Source organism: Natator depressus, chromosome 19 (genome assembly GCF_965152275.1).
Source record: "Natator depressus isolate rNatDep1 chromosome 19, rNatDep2.hap1, whole genome shotgun sequence".
Classification (NCBI taxonomy): domain Eukaryota; kingdom Metazoa; phylum Chordata; order Testudines; family Cheloniidae; genus Natator; species Natator depressus.
In genome coordinates, this window is record NC_134252.1 from 5,315,037 (window position 1) to 5,335,087 (window position 20,051).

Below are 20,051 nucleotides of genomic sequence, written 5' to 3' on the forward strand. Positions count from 1 at the left end.
AAGGCAAAATCCCAGCTGGCCAAGGTAACTCACCATGAATAGACTTGTAGGGAACTCTTTACCCCCAACTCTTTATGTGAGTTCAATGCTCACTAACTGTGCTTGTCTGGCAACCCTGCAACTGGTTCTTACCTCTCCAGCTCTCCTGACTCCTATCTGCCTGTGAGGTAGGGTTAGGAGATGCTTAAATTTCCCTCCTCGTAGAGGAAATTGGCTCTCCAACCAAGCTAGAGAGACCTTACCTTCCAGCACTCCAGGCACAACCCAGGATAGCCCCATCACCCTGCCCGAGGCAGGGCAGCTCCTTAAGACAGTTGATGCAGGGTTCTCATTGTCTGTCATTCCTTCCCCAGGACTATAGCCCATTCAGCACAGGGGATGGAGGGGGGGGTTCTTCCCACCCCTGCTGGAACTGGGTCTGGTCAAAAAAGGAAACTTATTTTTTCCTCCAAAGAAGTTTATGAAAAAACACAAACAAAAAATCCCCCCAAAAAACAAAAACCCCCTCTTTTCAGTAGAAGTGTTTTAAAGATTTCCTCCCAGCCCTAAGCCCCAGTCTTGTGGCCCCTAAAGAAATACAAGTGGCCAACCGCAGGCCTCACTCCCACACTGAGTCTCATGATATTTGGTCTTCTTCTCAAAGCCCAGGCTCCTGGAGTCAGGGGATTACCCAAAAGCCCCTGCTCCCTTTTAAAGAAAAAGGTAAATCCCTAGCCCTCTTGGATGCAGCAGGAAGCTTGAAAACATGACCTGAATGCAGCCTAAAGGCTCAGAAACTAAATAAAATGAGCCCACAACGTCTCTTTCTTTTCAAGCTCAGGATTTTTGAATGCTTGGAATCAACAACACTACACACTCCTGTGCTACCCCAGGCCTTTTGCCACAGATGCCTAACTCCTCCCTGGGAAACCTTTCGCTCACCTTGCCCCTTTTTCCCAGCTCACTCATGGGAGAGCCCATAGTCTAAGTCTGTTCTTCCCATACCTTCTACCTCAGAGAAGTCTCCTCCTTTCTGAGGCAGCTATCTGGTGCTGCAACAACAGAAGGAGAGTGTGTCTGGGAAGGGCTGGGGGCAGAGCCATAACTCCACCCTGCCCCTAATGCTTCAGCTGTTGGGGAGCCCTGAGCACCCCTATAGAACTGGCATCTGCTAGGGGGCATGCACCTTCTCCCGCCCCAGAGTTATTTTGCCTGTTCCTGTCTTTCTCCCTGTCTCCCAGCACAGCTCCCTGTGCAGGAGCCTAGAGCTAGATCTACTCAATGATTATCCAGGTTTGCCTTGGGTAACTGGCTGTCACCCTGGCTGTCAGCAGTCTCCCCTCTATTCCTACTAGGTAATAGCTCTGCCTGTGTGTGTAGCTAATCACCTAGCTGGAGGCAGAGGCTGTAGATAGAGGTGCACTGAAATTACAGCCTTTGCCATTTCCTGACACTCGCACCTGTCTCCCACGCACAGCCCCAGAGGCAATTTCTTTTTGCTCATATTTTTTTTAGCCAAAGACTGGTGCAGGGTGAGTCTCTGTAGAGTCAAGCCTACAGCCGTGCTCCAGCTCACTGCCCCGTCAGCATACCTCCTCCCTGCCCACCTGCATGGGGCCAGAGGGGAGCTTGGGGTCCGGGCTCACTCCCTCCCTGGCCTCTCTGCTCGGATTGCTGCAGCGTGGGTGGGAGAAGGGGAAAGGAAAGCCGGTCTAGCGGGTGTTTTGTGCGACGTTGACACCCGTCCACAGGCGACTGGACTGAGCCCTGACAACCTCGTCTCACTGAGCCGCTTTCACATAGCAAGAGACTTTCCATCACCTTCAGCCTGTGCTGGGTTTGTGCCAGGGAACCTACAGCCAGAGACAGCTAGAAAAGGCCAGCACTGCCCCCTGGTGGCTGTGAGCTAGGAGAGCCGGGCCAAAGAAGTGCTGATGTCCCTCCCAGGAGCTCATTCAGGCCCCGAAGCCGAGGTAGTTTTAACACCAGGATGTCCCGGGTGCGAGGAGGCAGATTGCAGGATGTGAGGAGCTGTGTGTTCTGCAGCGGGTGTACTGCCAGCATTGCTCTCCCTGTGCACCACGTTGCCTCCTGTCACCTACACTGTTCCCCCGACAGTCTCACTTGCCCACATCTGCCTGTCAGTCATTTGCAGCCTGATCCTTTGAAGGGGTCTGGTCAATGCTTTTACCATAGACAGAACAGCTGATGGGAACCAGGGACACATGCAGCTAACCCCAAACTTCGGGAAACGTCTGGATTCACGCTCTGTGCTTTGGGTTTGCGACTAATGAAAGCGGTGAGCCAGATGGACAATGCATACAAATGGTGTGTATAAAACACTTCCGGACTGTGCTGAGTGTAGCATCGCACATACCAGCCACATCCCCCAGGGCCCTAGAGGGTTAAATAACGGAAGGCACAGACTTTGAGAGGGAGAATGTACAGCTGCTCAGGCCAGCATGGGTTAGGCTGCTCCATGTGCTGGACATGATAACTTGTTTTTCTTTTAGTTTAGAGCCAACATTGTCAAGTGCTGAAAGGCTGGATGGTCTGGTGCCTGCAGCACCAGTGTGGTCTGTGGGAGACAAGGGGTTGAGCCTTGGCTCTGCTACAGGCTCTCTGCATGACCTTGGGCAAATCACTTAATCTCTCAGTGCCCTGGTCCCCTATCTGTCCATTTAAGCTAACAGTGCTTCCTGACCTCCCAGCGGGGTTGTGGGATTAAATCCGTTGATGCTGATTTAACTGGGAATTGGTCCTGCTTCGAGCAGGGGGTTGGACTAGATGACCTTCTGGGGTCCCTTCCAACCCTGATATTCTATGATTCTATGATTCTATGAAGAGATGCGAATGGGAGCCAGATAAACTCCTAGACAGGGTAAGAAGGAAGTGATCATTGATTTCAATGGGAGTTAGGTGCCTAAATACCTTGGCATATCTGGGCCTTGTACCTTAATTATTTTTTTAAGGGAGCAAGACCAGTGATTGAATGGGTCATGGAGATTGCACGGCCCTTTCTCTCCTACAGATCATCCCTGCAGCTGAGGGACAGTGGTGGGGCAGTGTGAACAGAGCATGCCTGGCTGATGCCAAGACTCTGTAGTTGCTCTGGATGAAGGGAGGACTTTAGTCTCCAGGGGTCTGTCACCAGCACAAGAATCAACTTAATAACAGGGAAAATTAGGACTAGAAACAAAAAAAAATTAAACTTCTGCCCATCTAAATCCAACAAAAAAATAATTCCACCAATTACCTTTATTTTGTGGACAGCTGTGCAAGTTTATTACAGTCTAACACACAGGGTATCAAATGTAAACAGTATTGCCACTTGGAATTTGAGACTCTTTTGGGTCGGCACCTTGGACAGCTCCTGAAACTCAACCTCTCTCTCTCTCTCTCACACACACACACACACCCCCCACCCAAGAAGAGCCACACCATCTCCCCAACACACACAAAATAAATAACTCTTGTTAATGAAGTTAATCAAGAGGCTGGAATAATTTCAACAGGGAGGGTATTTAACCCTGTAGGCACCCACCAAAAATAATAATAAAATAACAGTAATAACAAAACAGTTGTGTTTTGTTTTGTTTAAAAAACAAACCAACAAACCCCTATTTTGTTCAAAGAAATCAACGCATTGATTAAGTTCATTAACGTTCCATCTTGATTTTATTGTCCATTTGTTTTTTAAAAGTTGGTCTTTTTTAGTCATTCTTATTTATAAAACAATCCTATTTTACAAAGATTTACAGCTCGGGGCGCACCTGACACCGATCTGGTGATTCAGTTAAATATTAAACCACAATTATTTTGTCCCTTAAAAATAGCACCAAAAAAGGGCAGACACAACAATAAACCCTCCTCCCCTCCAAATATAACATCAAAGAATAAGAGAATATTAATAAAAGGCCATTTATTTACTTTAGAAGGGTGTGGAAAATCATAATGAGGTAATTAATGGACCCTAATACTAAGTACAAAATATTGGAGTAAACCACCCCTTCTCCCCCCACTCCTTTGTTCCTCTGGATCTTTCCCCTGCCACAGTCCAAGGTATCTGAGCATTTATAATTAAATCCCCATTGGTGCCTTTTATTCCCCTTGTTTGGGTTTTCTCAGGTTGGCCAAGTGCCGTCTTCATACCAGAAGAGCATGGATGGTTTTGATACCCAAGCATATAGGCATATCATCTATCTTGTTTTCATGTGTTCGGAGTTCCCCATTTCTTTGGTTCCCAGCCCCAGCCTGGCCATGTCTTGATGGTGTGTTGCCAGCTTGGTCTATAAAAGTTCCCGTTTTCATTTCCCCCAAGGATGCTGGCACATGTCACTCAGTACGAAGGTCCCTTGATGGTGCCTGGTTCGGTCAGGCGCCCTGAGGTGAATGCAGAGGCTCCTAAGCAGGCGGCCAGTTCGCAGAATCCAGGAAGACCAGCAGGCCCAGGTAAACCAGGCCGGCCTGCTTCTCCAGGGACTCCAGGGGACCCTCGATCTCCGTCTTTGCCATTGATGGCATGTCCAGAAATGCCAGGGAGACCTAGAATGAGAGGAAACACTCAGTGTCCAGTGGTGTATATTCCAGGACAGGTCCCTCTCACCTGACTCAAAAGCCCACTGAAGTCAATGCAAAGATTCTCACTAGTTTTTGGATTGGGCTGCACTTAGGGAAAGTGTCCAGTTCTCCCCAGGCAGGGTACAATTAACTCCCACTGAAATCAATTAACTTCCTGCCGGGGGGAAAAGTCACACTCTGGGACTCTCTCACTGGTCAGGAGATCGTTAGCCATAAACATCAAGTGAAGTTTTAAGCAACCAAGTATCTTGACATCTTCCTATTGGAGGCCTCACGGGTTCCTATATCTGAGCCCTGCCCTGAGCAAGAAGACAATGTCTGCTGAGCTGGGAGGACAGGCAGTTACTGGCTGGTGTCATTGGGCTGCTCAGGACTGGGGTTCATCCACAGAGCTGTGTGAGGGGGCCTGAGGATGGGAATAGTAGAGGGGCTGCTGGTCAGGACTGTGGTACATTGGCAGAGCTGTTGGGGGCCCAGGACTGGGATAACTGGGGGTCAGGAATGTGAATAAGGATGGAGGGGCATTGGCAGAGAGGCATGAGGGGAGTCTAGGACCGCAACAGCTGGGGGTGCCACTGATCAGCACAGAGAATGAGTCTATGCCACAGGGAGTAGCCTCTGTCCTCTTAACCTTCCGCTCCCAAACATCAGAATGGGGGTGTCAGAGTTCAGCGACGAGCCTACCTGGGATGCCTGGTGGTCCCGGCATACCCTGATGTCCACGCCCGACCTCGCCACGCTCTCCTTTCTCCCCTCGTTTCCCTGCGTGAAAAAAGGGGGAGATTTGTTGTGACTGCAGCGTAAAAGTGATGGCTTAATGTGTCCAAGGAGAGGACCTGGAAGGCAGCAACTGTGCAGGGCCAGAAGAGAACTCAGTGACGATGGGATGCCGAGAAGGAAGAGGAGAAGTCAGCCCATGCGTGTGCGTGTTTGGCCCAAGGGAGCCTGAGTCTACACAGAGACAGCAAAATAAGATCCAGGGTCCAGCTAGCAGAATATACAGGGGTCGTTCGGGCGGGGGGAAAATGGTTTTGAAAATCCCATCACATGACTACGCTGACCAATCAAAAATGCCCATTGGGGATTATATAAACAAAGCACAACCTGGGGGGGGAATGAAAAAAGTGTTTTAGCAAAAAAAAACCCCCAAAAACATCAATTTTGGGGGGAAAATGGCCAAATTTTGTCAATGTTTTATTTGCAACTGCAGTTTCTAATCAGGAGAGGAGGGGGCAAGAAGAGGGCAGCCCCTTCCCTCTGATCCCCAATGATCCCCCATCTCAAGGCAGCGGAGCTGGTGCCTCACTCACCTTTGGGTCCGGTATTGCCGATCTGCCCCGGGGCTCCTAGAATACCCGGGATGCCGCGGGGTCCAGCGTGTCCATGTGGGCCTTGTTCACCAGGTGATCCAGGGGGGCCTGGGGGCCCGGGCGGCCCCATCACACCTGCTCCGCCCAGTGCTGCTCTCTTGGCGCTCACTGCCAGCTCTGCCAGCTGCTCTGTAAGGCAGACGCAGGGAGCATTGTGGCAGGGGGCTCAGCAGGGGTTCCCCACATCAGGGTGGGAGGGGGTGAGGCCCATGCTTCTACTCACCTTGCAGCATCTTCAAGACCACGTCAACAATATGCTGGTCCCCAGCATCCCGGCCCTGAGAGCAGGAGACAGGAGAGACGCTCAGAGATTCGGCTGCCTGCTAAACAGAGACTAACGCTCTTTCCCAGCTGCTCGCTGCAGGGCCAACCCTACCCTACCTGGTGATGTGAGTTTAGTCGCATTGCATGGGGCGCCCCACTGGCTAGGCTGCCCCCACTAACACGATCAAGAGGGTCTGCTACTGTTCTGGAGCCTGGTAATCCAGCAGCCACTGGACGGATCATCTCCCCTGGCAGGGCTGTAGTATTCTAACACAGGGGTTCTCCAACTGGGGCCCACAAGGACTTCCCAGGCCATCGCCGACCCCCACTCTTCGCTCCACATAGGCTCAGCTGTAGGGAACTTGTGTGTGTTCAGGGTCCAGGTGGGGAGCTGTAATTGCAAGCCCAGAGATGCAGTGGCTGGCAAACCAGCCATGTGTCCTACACACTAACATGCCATGTGCTGGCTACGAATAGAACCGAACACACCTATTGGTGAGGAGCATTGCCCAGTGGAAACCTGGCTCCAGGCCATTATCACTGCCCCTTGAATGACCTGCTGCTAGCTAGGGAGGGGGAGGTCTCTCCCTGGGGGTCCCCAGCAGGTGTCAGGGATCATGACCACCCTGTCCATCTCACGCTGCTGAACACGATGGAGATCCGGTGGTGGAAATGGAGAAGGCTGAGAAGCCCTAAGCTAAGGGGCAGCCCCAGATCCTCCAGCTCGGTCTGACCTGCAGGCTGAGGATTTGTTGTTGCAGATTTTCCCCCCCCTAAATCTGTAAATTTAGGGCAAAATCCCCCCCACCCCCGTGCAGAGGATCCAGCACAAGGCCGAGGCCTCACTTAAGACTCGCTTCAGTCCTATATTGAGGACTTAGGTAGTGCAGAGACCTCATGTCGGGGGTGAAACACCCAGAGCAACAATGAACAGACATTTCCAAGGTGCTCTGAACATGTGCACATGGCAGGGAGGAGGAAACGCATCCCTTGTTTAACCCTATTGACTAGGCCCATGCACCAGAAAGCCCCTTCCCCTCTGTCCCAAGGGGCCTGTACTATCCATAATAGCTGCTACGATTATCACCAGCAGCAAGTTTTAACCCGCTGCCTATGGCAAGAGGGAGCCTCAAGTCCAACAGCAGCTAAACCTTTGGCACCAGCTCACATTTTCAGGTGGAAATACAACTCCCCAGCCTTCCCGGAGTCACTCCTTCCACATAAAACCGGCATTTGAAGCATTTGCTCAAGAGACATGGGGAGAAGGGGGAAAAAAAAAAAGTCCACCCCTTGTGATCTCTCCAGTAACCCAATGATTCAGCCAGCTGGGCCTGTCCTTGCAGTGCTCGGTATTGGCCATAAGAGGGCACGGTTGCCTAAATCCTAGTAAAGATACCTACTGCCTGGCTCCTACTGCTTAGGACCCTCCAGCCTGTACCTTTGGCCAAGCAGCAGCTGCTCCTGGTCCACTGATGTCAGTGAAGCTCTGGCTATTCATGTCAGTGGAGCGGGGTCAGGCCCAGATCCCGCCCCCCTTTGTAGAGCTAAATGATGAGACAAAGCTCTGGCTGGTTTCATTGCATCTCCCCACCCACCACCACCACCATCCTCTTCAACCCCATCCCCACCAGGGGACCAGAGGGTTAATCTCAGTGATGGCCCTATGGATTTAAGACACATTTCACCCCTGGGACATGAAGGGGGCCCAGCCAGGGTACGGGACAGGGAGTTACTCACCGACACGCCTTGCTGCCCCGGCATTCCTGGCACACCGCGCTCTCCGTTGAGCCCTCGAGGGCCTGGGGGTCCTGGGAAACCTCTCACGCCAGGTGACCCTGCATCCCCAGTGGGGCCAGTAAAGCCAGGCTCACCGTGGACACCTTGCTGCGATGCACACACAGAGAGGGGGTCAGCAACAGGATAATCTCAGGCCAATTGGTCTGGACGCTAAAGAGGGAGCCGATCCTAAAGGTCAGCACTTTAGGGGAATCCAGATTTGATAGCTGGCTGTACAACAGGCTGGCCCAAAAGCCTGAAGCTGACTGCGGGGGGCATTTGGATCCTGGTCTGAATATGGTGGCTGAGGTCTCTCTCTCGCTAACGGAAACATATTCACGCTCCCACCAGAGAGCAAAACACACAGGACTTGGGTTCAGTCCTCAGCTGGCATCAATCCATGAAGCTTCACTGAGTTCCACAGAATTATGCCCATTCCCATCAGCTGAGGATTGGGCCTTCTATTCTTTAAAACAGCTGGTTTCATGAAATCAGGTGTCTAGGCTTATTCTTCTCCTGTCCCTATGAATCTACAGCTCCCAAGAAGTGCCAGGATCCCTGGAGCATGATGTCTTCTGTGTGTCCACATGAGAGACACGCGTCCCCCAAGCCAACCTCTGCTGACGTGTTTCTCAACCCTGACCCAAAGGGACCCAGCCTGGAGCTCAGACGCCTCCGCCCCATTCGGCCCTTGGCCTCTCTGCTGAAGTTCCAGCAAGGAGGTTTAGTGGTGGCAATGAAGCTTAAGGCAACGCAGGCCGCTCTCCAGTGGGACCTGGACATCAGGTGCCTATGGATCTTTCAGCAGCATCGGCTGGCGATGTGGGATGGCCCTGGACTCGGATCATCCACAGACCACTAAGAAGCTTGGCCCATGGAACCGAAACAGGATCATGCCATGCTGAGTCCATCCTGGTTCCTCATAATTGCCCAGTTTTCGGAATCTCTTAGAACAATTACAGGGAGAGAAGAGTTCCTGCCTGACCCACACCAACCCACGCAGACTCCATCCAGTGATCAAATGAGCCATGAAGGGCTATCCGGAGGGAAAGCTGAGAGCGGAGGGGCGGCGAGTTGTTAACTCCTAAATTCACAGTTACTCACCTGACCCTTTGGTCCTGGCTCGCCTGACTCCCCCTAGGAATAGAGGAGAAAGGGAATGTGGTTGGCAGATACAGCCACGAGCCCTTGTGTTACCGCTCAGCACCCTCCCCGGGGAGATCACAGAACAATGAGAGTGTCAGGCTGAAAGGAACCTCGAGAAGTCATCAAGTCCAGCCCCCTGTGTTGAGGCAGGACCAGGTGAACCTGGACCTTCCCGGACAGGAGTTTGCCTAAGCGGTTCTCAAAAACCTCCAGTGACGAGGATTCCATAACCTCCTGAGAGCTGGAAAGTTTTTCCTCAGATCTAACAAATTTCCCTTGCTGCAAATTCAGCCCGTTACTTCTTGTTCTCCCTGTCCACTGGAGGTAGGACAATTGATCACCATACTCCCTATAGCAGTTATCAGGTCCCGCCTCTGTCTTTTTTTAACCTTTCCTCATAGGTCAGGTTTCCTAAACATGTTAGCATCTTTGTTGCCCACCTCCAGACTCTTTCCAATTAGTCCACATCTTTCCTAAAGTCGGGCACCCAAAACTGGACACAGGACTCCAGCCAAGGCCTTACCTCCTGTGTCTTACCTCCGACACTCCTGTTAATACACCCCAGAATGATATTTGCCTTTTGCGCAACAGCATCGCGCTCTTGGCTAACATTCGATTTGTGATCTTCTAGAACCCCCAGATCGTTTTCAGCAGGACTATCACTTAGCCAGCTAGTTCCCATTTTGTAGTGGTGCATTTGATATTTCCTTCCTAAGAGGAGTACTTTGCACTTGTCTTCATTGAATTTTCATCTTGTTGATTTCAGACCAATTCTCCACTTTGTCAAGGTCCTTTCAAATTCCAATCCTGTCCTCGAAAGTGCTAGCAACCCCTCCCAGCTGGCTGTCATCTGCAGCATTTATAAGCATACTCTCCACTCCATTATCCAAGTCATTAATGAGAATATTGAATAGTACCAGGGCAGCAACAGGGTCAGCATCTGCCCTGATTGTTGAAGGATCCTCTAGATTTCAAGAGAGAGCCCCCGGAAATGCTGTCATGCCCTAAAGCAGCCAATGGGGCCAATGTAACATCAGGATGCTGCACCCTGGTGTAGCAAGGTGTGCTGTGGCATGGCTCAGTAGTGCTGGTGTATCATGATGGCATCACACACACACACACACCGACAGCCCAGGAGGAAGCCTTGTCCAGAGGGTACCTTACCTTCTCCCCCTTCTCCCCGGGAAGGCCTTCCACGCCAGGGTCTCCCTAGAGGGAAGGAAAACCAAGTCAGTCCATGTGACTCCTCCTCCCCTCCCTCCCACCCTGGGGAGAACAATCTCAGTCATGCATCCAGGGCCATCTTTTCAGCTTAACCAAGTCTCTGGCTTGAGGCCTGCAATTTTGCATTTCCAATTGTTTGCAGATGCTCTAGGTCACTGAATTGGGCAAGTGCCTGATTTGTGGATACAATCAAGTCGCTGGAGATCTAAAATACCGACATTACAGTCAATAATTTGCTGCGCCCATAAAATGAGCAACAAACCAGAGGCCAGTGTTTAAAAGCCTGGCTCTGCATGAAGATTATAAAGAAACAGGAACTATTCCATGGGTCTAGCTCAAGGATTAGCCATGTCGTGATAGGCAACACCTCAGAGAGTAGGGAGAAAGTCAAGCATCACAGTGGTCAGGAAGGAAAATGTCCACCCCCAGGTGCAGCACTGAATAATTGGCCAGATGCATCCTCTGAAGCATCTGGTACCAGTCACTGTTGGGAGGAGAACACCAGAAGTTGAAGACCCAGTGCCAGTGTGGCAGGTCCTAAACCCTTGTGCCCTTCCTTTTCCTGACCAAGACTTTAAACTAACTCCCAGAGAGGATTTTACATGAGACTCAGTGCATGCTGGGATACGATCAGTGGGAACGGAGTTAATTTCTGCTCAGTGCTCAGCAATGCCAAGTGAATCCTGCAAACTGGCTAGGCTCTTGGCTTTGCTGCTGAGTTTGCGTGTACTGTATTAAAGGCTCCAGGAACCCCAGCATGATACACAGCTAAGAGCCACACTTCCAGGGAGCCACTTAGGATTTAACACACAGTGATGGTGACACGGGATCCAAGCCACTGAGCTATGGATTGCTCAGGTTGTTCTAGAAAAGAAGGTCATTACAAATGCGCTCCCGACCTGGGAAACACAGTGGCCAGTATCTCTCCAGCCCACAGTCCCAACCCCAACGGAGTCAGCTTCCCAGAGCAGTAAGAAGGTCAATTACTTACGATGTCGCCTTTGGATCCAATTTTTCCTGGGGAGCCCTAGACAAGAGAGCAGAGAACAATCAGGACCGGGGATGCCACAGCTGTGTCTTCACCCAAGAAGACAAGGTGTGTTGCACCATCGGTGTTTTACATCAGAGGCAGAATGGGGGTGGGGGTGATCACACACTATGCGGGGGGCAGAAAGATCCCTTAACATCTTTCTAACCAGGACTTTGGACAACCAAAATAACAGCCTCCCTAAAATCTCCCTCCTGGGTTACACCAGACCAAGTGCTGTGGCTGGTTCCTCCTAGCTATCTAGCCAGCCTGAATGTTGTGAATAAAGCCACTTACTCCTTCCATTAAAACTGGGCCTTGGGGCCAACTTTTCAGCCAGGCCTTCACTGGGTCTCCATGTTTGTGGGTTCAAACAACTGCAGGCTCAGGGCTACCTCAGCATTCATTTGCGCTCACATTTTAAGTCACTTCAGTGTGTCTGGGCCTGAACCATCCAATGCCCATTGAAGCCAATGGGAAACTTTCCCGTGACTCCAACTGGTTTAGGATCAAGCCTCCATGTTCCTGACTGGGCTCGTAAATCAGGGATGAGCTGAGCTAAAATGTGACTGTAAAGGACTGCCTGGGCAAGTTCATTGCCATTCCACTGCGTGAGGCAGGAGGAGCCGACCCAGCCCGTCAAACTGCAGGAGGCAAAGCGAGGAAGATCTGCTGGTGCTGGGATGTGAGGCCAGCCTTCACCTGCGCCGGGAAAGCGTATCCTCGGGCCACATAGACATTCCCATTCCCACAGCATCCATCCATTCATCCATCAGCTGCATCCACCCACTCACCACATCCACTGTATCTATCTGTCTACAGGATTTCTACAGTCCCCATCACGGTAACCTCAATTTTTCTGACAGATTAAATCTTCATGGGGAGGTCCCTAGTGGATCTCATGGATCTCATCTCCCTTCTAAGCTTTGCTCTTCGCCTCAGCCCTCATCACCGTCTTGCCCCCGCTCAGGAATTTCATGATGTTACCTTGTCTCCTTTGACACCTGGCAGGCCCTGTGGCCCTGGGATCCCTGGAGGACCTTGCTCGCCTTTCGATCCCTGGAAATCAAGGAAAGAAAGAAAGAAAGAAAGAAAGAAAGAAAGAAAGAAAGAAAGAAAGAAAGAAAGAAAGAAAGAAAGAAAGAAAGAAAGAAAGAAAGAAGTGTGGGTGAAACCAGCAGTAGGAAAGACACAGACCTTCAGCGGGGAAGGGGGTGGCAGCTCTGGTGACTAGAGCAGGGCCAAGAGTAATTTGCGGCTATTCATTTGAATTGGGTGCAGCTATGTTGAGGCTACAGCAAGGTAGATAGTGAATGAATGAGTGTATTCTAGACTGCGGAGCCACTGGACCCCCTAACCCCAGCTTTCTCCCTTGCGCTGGTGGGAGCAGCAAAGCAGGGCCTCCTGCACCCCGTGCAGCGTGTCCCAGATGCTGCCCAGACATAGGGAGCCCATCGGTCTGTACCACGACGTGTTTGTTGAAACCTCAGGCACAGAACTCCAAGGGGACTGCTCTCCTTTCCGCCTGCACGTGTAACTCCCATAAACACAGCACCACACGCTGATGTGCCCAGGGGAGGCTAATCCACCCCTCCATGCATGTGTTCACCCTCTAGTGACCACTGACAGGAGGAGAGACCCCTGTGAGTGGCATGGCCTGTGTTTCCTTTGCATCCTGCATGCCAAGAGGGAGAAGATCCTTCGGCCTCCCTCTTAGAGTCACCCAAGCTCCGGCTGGCTGGGCATTTACAGCACGATCCTGGGTCTTCGCGGATCAAGCAAAGCGATGAGGCCCAGATCCTCACAGGCCTTTAGCACCTAACTCTCATTTCCGGGCCGTGGATCCTAGCAGCTGCAGGACACTGTGGTTCCCTGTCAATCATTTAACAGCCATAGCCCCATTTAAATGGGGTTTCCTATTCAACTTGTTAAAGAAAGCAGGGTGGGGGGGGTTTCCTCTCAACCTCTTGTGTCTTTGAGATGAGCCCAGGAAATGGGAAGGTCTCTCCTGCTCTCCCAAAATAGCCTTTTCTTACAGTCTCTGTTAAATCCTGCAGGGAGAAGAGCCGAGACGGAATCTGTCCTCCAGGAGGGGACGCTCTTGCTCCCAGATGATTTATCTCAGAAAAAGGAGGGGGGGTACTTTAGAGCCCACCCTGCAGTTATAAACTGCCCAAGAGCAGAAAAACACACTCCCTGCTGTGTGTCCTTCTCTCTCTGGGCTGGGGAGGAGACCCACTCCCCGCTTTGGTTGAAAACACACAGTCGGTTCCTGTGGGCCGTTAATCCCCAAGTGATTCTCTCCTGCTGCCTAATCCCCTCACCCTGTCTGGCCACTCGCAGCAGGGGCTGGGCTGGCTCAGTCGCTCCTTCATGTTAAACTGCTCGGGGGGGGGGGGGGGGGGGATCATCCTGGGGTCTGAGCCAAACTTATGCCTCCCTCCCAATTAGTGCACATGCTAGTTCTTTCAAAATGCACCCCGGTGAGCAAAGGCCAAACCTTTCCAGGCATGGGTCTTCCATGGCACATGCAAAACATCTGTGTGCTGCAGAGAAGCCAATCTGTGTGCTGCCCTCCAGCTCAACTCCGAGGGCTACTTGGCGCCTACATGTAGGCACAAGTGTGGATAACCACAAAGCGCAGCCCCCTGCCCTGAGCCATAGGAAGTCTCGAGTCCATTGCATGTCTGGCTTCCTTGCTCTCCTGTGCTGGGGGCATAAACTACTAGTCACGACCCCTAGCTCTTAAACAGCACTTTGCATCAGAACATCTCAAAACACATTATGTAGATCAGCAGCAGCATCCCCATTTTACAGATGGGGAAACTGAGGCACGGAGCGGGGCTGTGACTTGCGGAGGGTCACCCAGAAGGCCATGAATGGAACCCAGAGCTCCTGAGTCCTAGTCCAGTGCACTATCCTCTAGACCACACCACCTACAGGTGTGAGTGCCTAGGGGCAAGGTGTGGGTGGATTATGTTAGGAGATAAGGATTAACCCCTTCCTGCTAAGACATTCCTCCCTTCCATAAGTAGCTTAACTGCCATGCTTCAGCATCTGGGTCCCCATCCACCCTGTGCTCCTGTGTGCAGCACAGTGCACCTGAGCTGGGCAGGGACAAGCAGGATGTGTGTGGCATTGAGGGATTCACTGGGAACATGCCCAAGTCCTACCTTGGCAAACAGCCTTGGAAGGTAATTGCAGTGCAGGCCACCATCAGAGATGTGCCAGGGTCACACTGCCGATTTCTTCTCCCTCTGAGCAATGCAGGTGAAACCTCTGCAGCTTCCAAATGATACGGAGATACTGGAGTGCCCGGCCCAGCCTGGGAGCTGCAAACCGAGCTGACTCTTCCTGCTCTGTTGATCCCCCCCCCCCCCCCCCGCACATGCTGATTCTGGACCCCAAATCCGAAGAGCGGCTTTGCTGGCCATTCACTTTGCAGGCCCTTCTGCCGCTACATTGGCCTTGCAGCGAGTGGTAAGAAACCTCCCTTCCACTGGTGATCTCAGCAGACCTGACTGGGGACGCCCACTGTGTCCTACGGTGACCCTTCTCTGGCTACCAACCCGATCCAAGCAGTGCAATCCCCTGCACTGAGCCATCCAGGGGGGTTGGAAAAACCGGCTCCCTGAGCTCGAGCCCTGGACACTAGGTTTTTGCTGGGGTGCAGATGCCCGGGTCGGGGAGGAGGAAAGGGAAAAGGGCCGTCTCCTTTCCCAGCTTCTGGCTCTGGATCTTCGCGCGCGCGCACACAAATGCGATCAATCAAAGCCACACTCACCACTTTCCCCTGGAGGCCTTGGGGACCCACCGGGCCCCGCTCTCCCCGATCGCCCTGCAGAGAGGAAAGAAAACAGAACCAGTTGGAATAGCCAGGGCTGTCTGTGCCCTTCTTGTACCACCTGACTAATCTCTCCACATCACTTCATCCCCGCCTTCCACGCAAACCTCCTTTGCCTGCACCCCTGCTGCCTACACCCCCACAGCACCCTCCTAAATACCCAGGAGAGGGTGCAGGGATGCTACCTGGCATCCCACGAACACGGGGTTCACTCCAGCTTGCCTTCCCCTTTCCCCAGGCCTGGGCATTCTGGGAAAAGGCTGTAGGAGGGGGAGATGGGGCGAGCTTGCATGAGCAGGCTGGGTTCCACACCTGTGCTTGCAATGCCCTCAGCTATTGCCCTTTCCCCATTCCGGTCCCACTCTTCCCACAGGCAGATCCCAGATGCAGGGACTCCCCCAGGGTGCATGGCTGCCAGACACTGTAATAATGTTTGCCCTTCTAGAGTCCCTTTCATCCGCAGTTCTCAAAGCAAGGTACAAACATTAATGGATTAAGCCTCATTACCCCCATGTGAAGGGGTATGGGTTAGACCCAGTTTACAGATGGGGAAACTGAGGCATGGATGGGGCAGGGACTTGCCAAGGGTCACATGGTGAGCCAAGGATCGAACCCAGGAGTCCCGACTTCCATTGTCTAAACACTCAAACACATTCCCACCCAGATCGAGGAACAGAACCCAGGAATCCTCGTTCCTGGTCTAACTATTATTCTCTTACGCAACACGACACTCCCTGCCAAAGCCAGCAGAGAACTCAGGAACTCTGGCTCACATTCCCTTGCGACTTTCTAGACTTACCTTCACCCCGGGGACACCTTGTGGCCCTGGCTCACCTGGAGGTCCAAGTTCCCCCTAAGAAAAGAATCCAGAGCAGGGCCTGACTATTGGACTGAGATAGAACAGCACTGCCTCCTGCCACTCAGCTAGAGATCTGCTGGAGTTACACAGGGGCGGCAGCTGCCTATCACCTCTCTTGGTGCTCAGATGCAATCATTTGCCCTTGGGTGCTTTCCACAGGCAAATCACATGGTGGGGGGGGTGGCATTCTGTGACTTCCCTGTGCCCCTCCTTGCCAGCTGCACCTGCCATTTGCAGCAAAGCCAGACCTTTAATTCACCCTGTTGAATTCAGAGCATCAGGGAATGCTAAACTGGACCTTTGACCAGGCCACAGGGGCTTCTGGGTCACAGAATTTGGCACTGGGGCTGGGCAGGGCCCACGAGGCTCTGGGTAACAGAAAACATGGCACTGGACCTGGATCTGACATTCTTTTTATAAGTTGGTGTAGGATTAAAAAAAAAGCCACTGAACACCCTGCCTCCTCCATGTCTTTACCTCAGCCCCTGGGACCAACACATAGGGCTTGGAGATGCGGCCAGAGCCACAGCCACAGCTCCAGATCTTTTGCAAATAGTGAAGGGGGCGGGGGTGGAAGCATCCGATTTTGTTGTCAACTTAATAGAGAGACAAAGAAAAATGAACACGAGCAAAGACGGACGAGAGCGCCCTCGTGCGCTGATGGGACGGGAGCCAGAGAGTCACAGGGATAAACAGACGGAGTCTCTTTACTTACAATTTTCCCAGGGGCTCCGGTGATTCCTGGAAGGCCACGGGCACCTGGTTCACCCTGTCAATGAGCCAGAGACAAGATTCATTGTATGTATTATTTGTATCTTGTTACTGGCTAGAAGCCCCAGTCATGGAGCAGGGCCCCATTGTGCTAGGAGCTGCACAGACATGGAACAGAAGAGTTTATAGTCTAAGCATAAGACAAGTGGCAGACGGACACAGAGGGGAACCCAAGGAAACAACGAGACAACCATGATAGGCGGTGGGCTCAGCACACCCGTGGCTTAATCATTGCAAAGATTTTGTAGCCATTAAGGCAAAGGAGAGTTTTAAGCAGGGATCTGAGGGAAGATAATGAGGTAATTTTGCAGGTGTTCACGGGGGCGCTCTTCCCCAGTGGGAGGGGCAGCATGGGAGAAAACACAAAGGGGCTTGGTTGGAAATGTAACAAGTGGCAGATGGAGGCTGGCAGCATGGGCCAGACTGGAGGTAGAAATTGACAGCTCAGTAGTATACAAGAGATGAAAGGTAGGTAGGGATAGGCTATGAGGCCAAATACAAGTAATGTTGGAGGTGATGGAGAAGGGGGAACCAATAGAGGGGTGACATGGTCCAAGCGATGAGCTAGGACAAGGATATTTGCAGCGGGGTTGTATTTATATTTACTGGGCGATTTGTTCCCGTGTGCATAAAGGATGCCATCCCATTCTCCAGAGGTGTACAGATGTAACTTGCAGAGACCATACAGATGGGCATATCATTTGAAGAGAGGGTGACAGTACCAGTATGCTACATAAAGGCTCTTTTCACCCACCTTAACTCCTGGGCCACCTTTGGCCCCAGGTTGGCCTGGCAAACCCTGGGGAAACAAAACCAGATTAGTGACTGCCTGTATTAGTGACTGCCTGTATGTAACGTGCATTTTGGATGGGCAGTTCCTGAGACACAGTCCCGGCAGCTTTGAGATCCCCCTTGAAGGAAGGGAAGTGTCTGATTTACAGGACCTCAGCGCTGGTCAATGGAATTCAGCCCGCAGGGCAACAGGGTTATTACAGCCTCCAGGAATCACAGTCTCATAGAAATGAGGGCTCAAGAGGTCACCTAGTCCAGCCCCCTGCAGAATTAAGAATTGGATTAATGTATAGAGTACACAGGGTGTAGAAGCCAAAAACTGGCAAAAGATAATGAGAAGCCAAACATAGGGATGGGCAAATCTCAGAAGGCTTGGATTGAATAAGATCAAAAGTTCAGAGTCTTCTCTAAACCTCTTGAGCTGAAATCTTCTGGCACCAACCTTCCTGTACAATGAAATCCTGTCTTGGACAACCAGGGACCAACAAAACCCAGGTGGCCTTTTGATAAAGGTGGAACAGAGTGGGCCGCAGATGCCACGAGAAAGGTTCTCTCTCACAGCATCTTTCCACGTCCGCTTCCAGTCCCCAACGCCATTCAGAAGTACCAAAGCAGTGGCAAAAATGGAGGACGAAAAGGTTAAATTGAACTTTTTTGGACTTCTAGAAATGTTTGGTTCGAGTTCTGGACATAGACTTCAACCAGTTTACCCTGTTCAAAATTCAAGGCCAAATTCTGAGCTAGTCTCAACCAAGGGCTTGATTCTCCTTTCACAGACATGTAAATCAGAAGTAACTCCACTGAGACCTGATTCTGCTCTCACTTACACTGTGTGTGAATGAGGAGTGAGTCCACTGAGGTCAGTGCCTTCTGATCTGACTTACACCAGTTTTACACTAACTTTGGCAGAGTTAGTCTTCATTTACACTGAGTGTAAGTGAGAGCAGACTCAGGATCAAAGTGCAAAGAGGTCTGAGGAAGGGGAAGCAGGAAGAATGATGGGACTGAAATCTCAGGACAATGAACCAAGTGGCATTCCAACTATCGACTACACCAACGTCTGCACCGGAAGAGATGGAGTAACCGTTCAGGTGGGAGTTCGGACAAGACGTGGGCCGTATTTGAGCACCGCTGGATGAGGGGAAGATCAGATCTGGGTCCAAAATTGGCAGCTTAGGTTGATTTGTAGTTAAAAGAGATTCCAGATTAACCATTTCACTGCCGGTCCTCCAGTGCTGCAGCATCCTGCACAACACTAAGGCCCAGGGCAACACGGGAGAGATGCGTTACCTGGCGTACCAAGCGCATTCAGCAGCAGGGAAGCAGTTACGGGAGGTCAGCCCCAAGTGAAATGTCTGGCTAGGGATGGCTCTTGTGCTCCGATACTTACGGCTAATCCTCGGTGGCCCGGTGACCCAGGGCGGCCGGGCTGCCCTGCGCTCCCCTGCAAGGGACATGACAAGTCGTTACTGGGAGGCAGCAAAGAACAAAGCGATTGGAGGCAATCGGGGGCTGGCAGAGCACAGCGCACGTGGGCTGATTTGGGGACAGGGCCCGAGAGCTTCTGCTGCTCCAAGCAGGATGAGGGGAGAGTGCCCCAAGATGGGAGAGTTTGCAATGCAGGGGCAGTTATAAGAGAGTGTCCCGGGCAGCCCCTCACTTGAAATGGCCCCACAGAGGAGGTGGCATGGGCACTCCCAGCAACCCAGAAAAACTCTGGGTCCCTATAAACACCCAACCCCACCTGCAGTGACCCCAATCTGAGGTCACCAATTGGGGGGAGAGTGGGGGCGCTCTCCTGGGAACCATCCATGTGCCACATCAGCATCCATCCGATGATGGCAAACCCCACGGCACTCGTCAGGGTCAAAGATGCGGCGATCCCGGCCCAGGCTGCAGCAGGAGTAACAGTGCCCTGTTGTGCTGGCCAAGCGCCCCCGGTTTCCAGCAACCATTCAACTGACCCGCGGTGCACGTTCATTCCCCACCGCCACGGCAGACTGAAGGCAAGAGACTCGGGGGCCTGGGGCTGCCTGATCCCAGCCACAGGGAATCTAACATGGAGCAGGGGAATTAACTGTCTGATCCGTACAGGGGCAAAGAGAGACACTGGGAAGTATGGAGGAGCGACTGGAGACATCCTGGTACTACCCAACCTCTCCCCACACTCCCTCCTGGCCTCTCACCTTCACACCAGGGATGCCGGGGGTGCCGTCTTTACCATCGATGCCAGGGAGTCCCTGCAAAGGAGGAGAAGGAACAGTCACCATGAGATAGTTGCCGGCGGGGGGGGGGGGGGGGGGGGAGGCAGGTTAGGACCAATCTGCTTGGAAGCCCAGATGTGCAGAGCCTCAATGGAGAAGCCAGGCGGATCATGAAGAGAGGATCTGGGGACAGATGCCTAGGGGCTGATGCCCT

The 20,051-nt window shown here is 52.1% G+C and overlaps 1 protein-coding gene across 1 annotated transcript in view; it reads right to left on the reverse strand.

Annotated features, from left to right (window-relative positions):
• Positions 1 to 3,346: 3,346 nt before the first annotated feature.
• The window catches only part of COL9A2 (collagen type IX alpha 2 chain), a 40,860-nt gene continuing 24,155 nt past the window's right edge, over positions 3,347 to 20,051 (reverse strand). The window contains exons 18-32 of the mRNA XM_074934463.1: positions 19,820 to 19,873; positions 19,024 to 19,077; positions 17,596 to 17,640; positions 16,786 to 16,839; positions 16,011 to 16,064; positions 15,152 to 15,205; positions 12,355 to 12,426; positions 11,332 to 11,367; positions 10,281 to 10,325; positions 9,075 to 9,107; positions 7,932 to 8,078; positions 6,154 to 6,208; positions 5,871 to 6,059; positions 5,245 to 5,322; positions 3,347 to 4,524 (exon numbers count right to left, since the gene is read on the reverse strand). Of these exons, the coding sequence (XP_074790564.1) occupies positions 4,319 to 4,524; positions 5,245 to 5,322; positions 5,871 to 6,059; positions 6,154 to 6,208; positions 7,932 to 8,078; positions 9,075 to 9,107; positions 10,281 to 10,325; positions 11,332 to 11,367; positions 12,355 to 12,426; positions 15,152 to 15,205; positions 16,011 to 16,064; positions 16,786 to 16,839; positions 17,596 to 17,640; positions 19,024 to 19,077; positions 19,820 to 19,873 (1,176 nt within the window). The 3' untranslated portion in view covers positions 3,347 to 4,318. The remainder of the gene's footprint in view (positions 4,525 to 5,244; positions 5,323 to 5,870; positions 6,060 to 6,153; positions 6,209 to 7,931; positions 8,079 to 9,074; positions 9,108 to 10,280; positions 10,326 to 11,331; positions 11,368 to 12,354; positions 12,427 to 15,151; positions 15,206 to 16,010; positions 16,065 to 16,785; positions 16,840 to 17,595; positions 17,641 to 19,023; positions 19,078 to 19,819; positions 19,874 to 20,051) is intronic.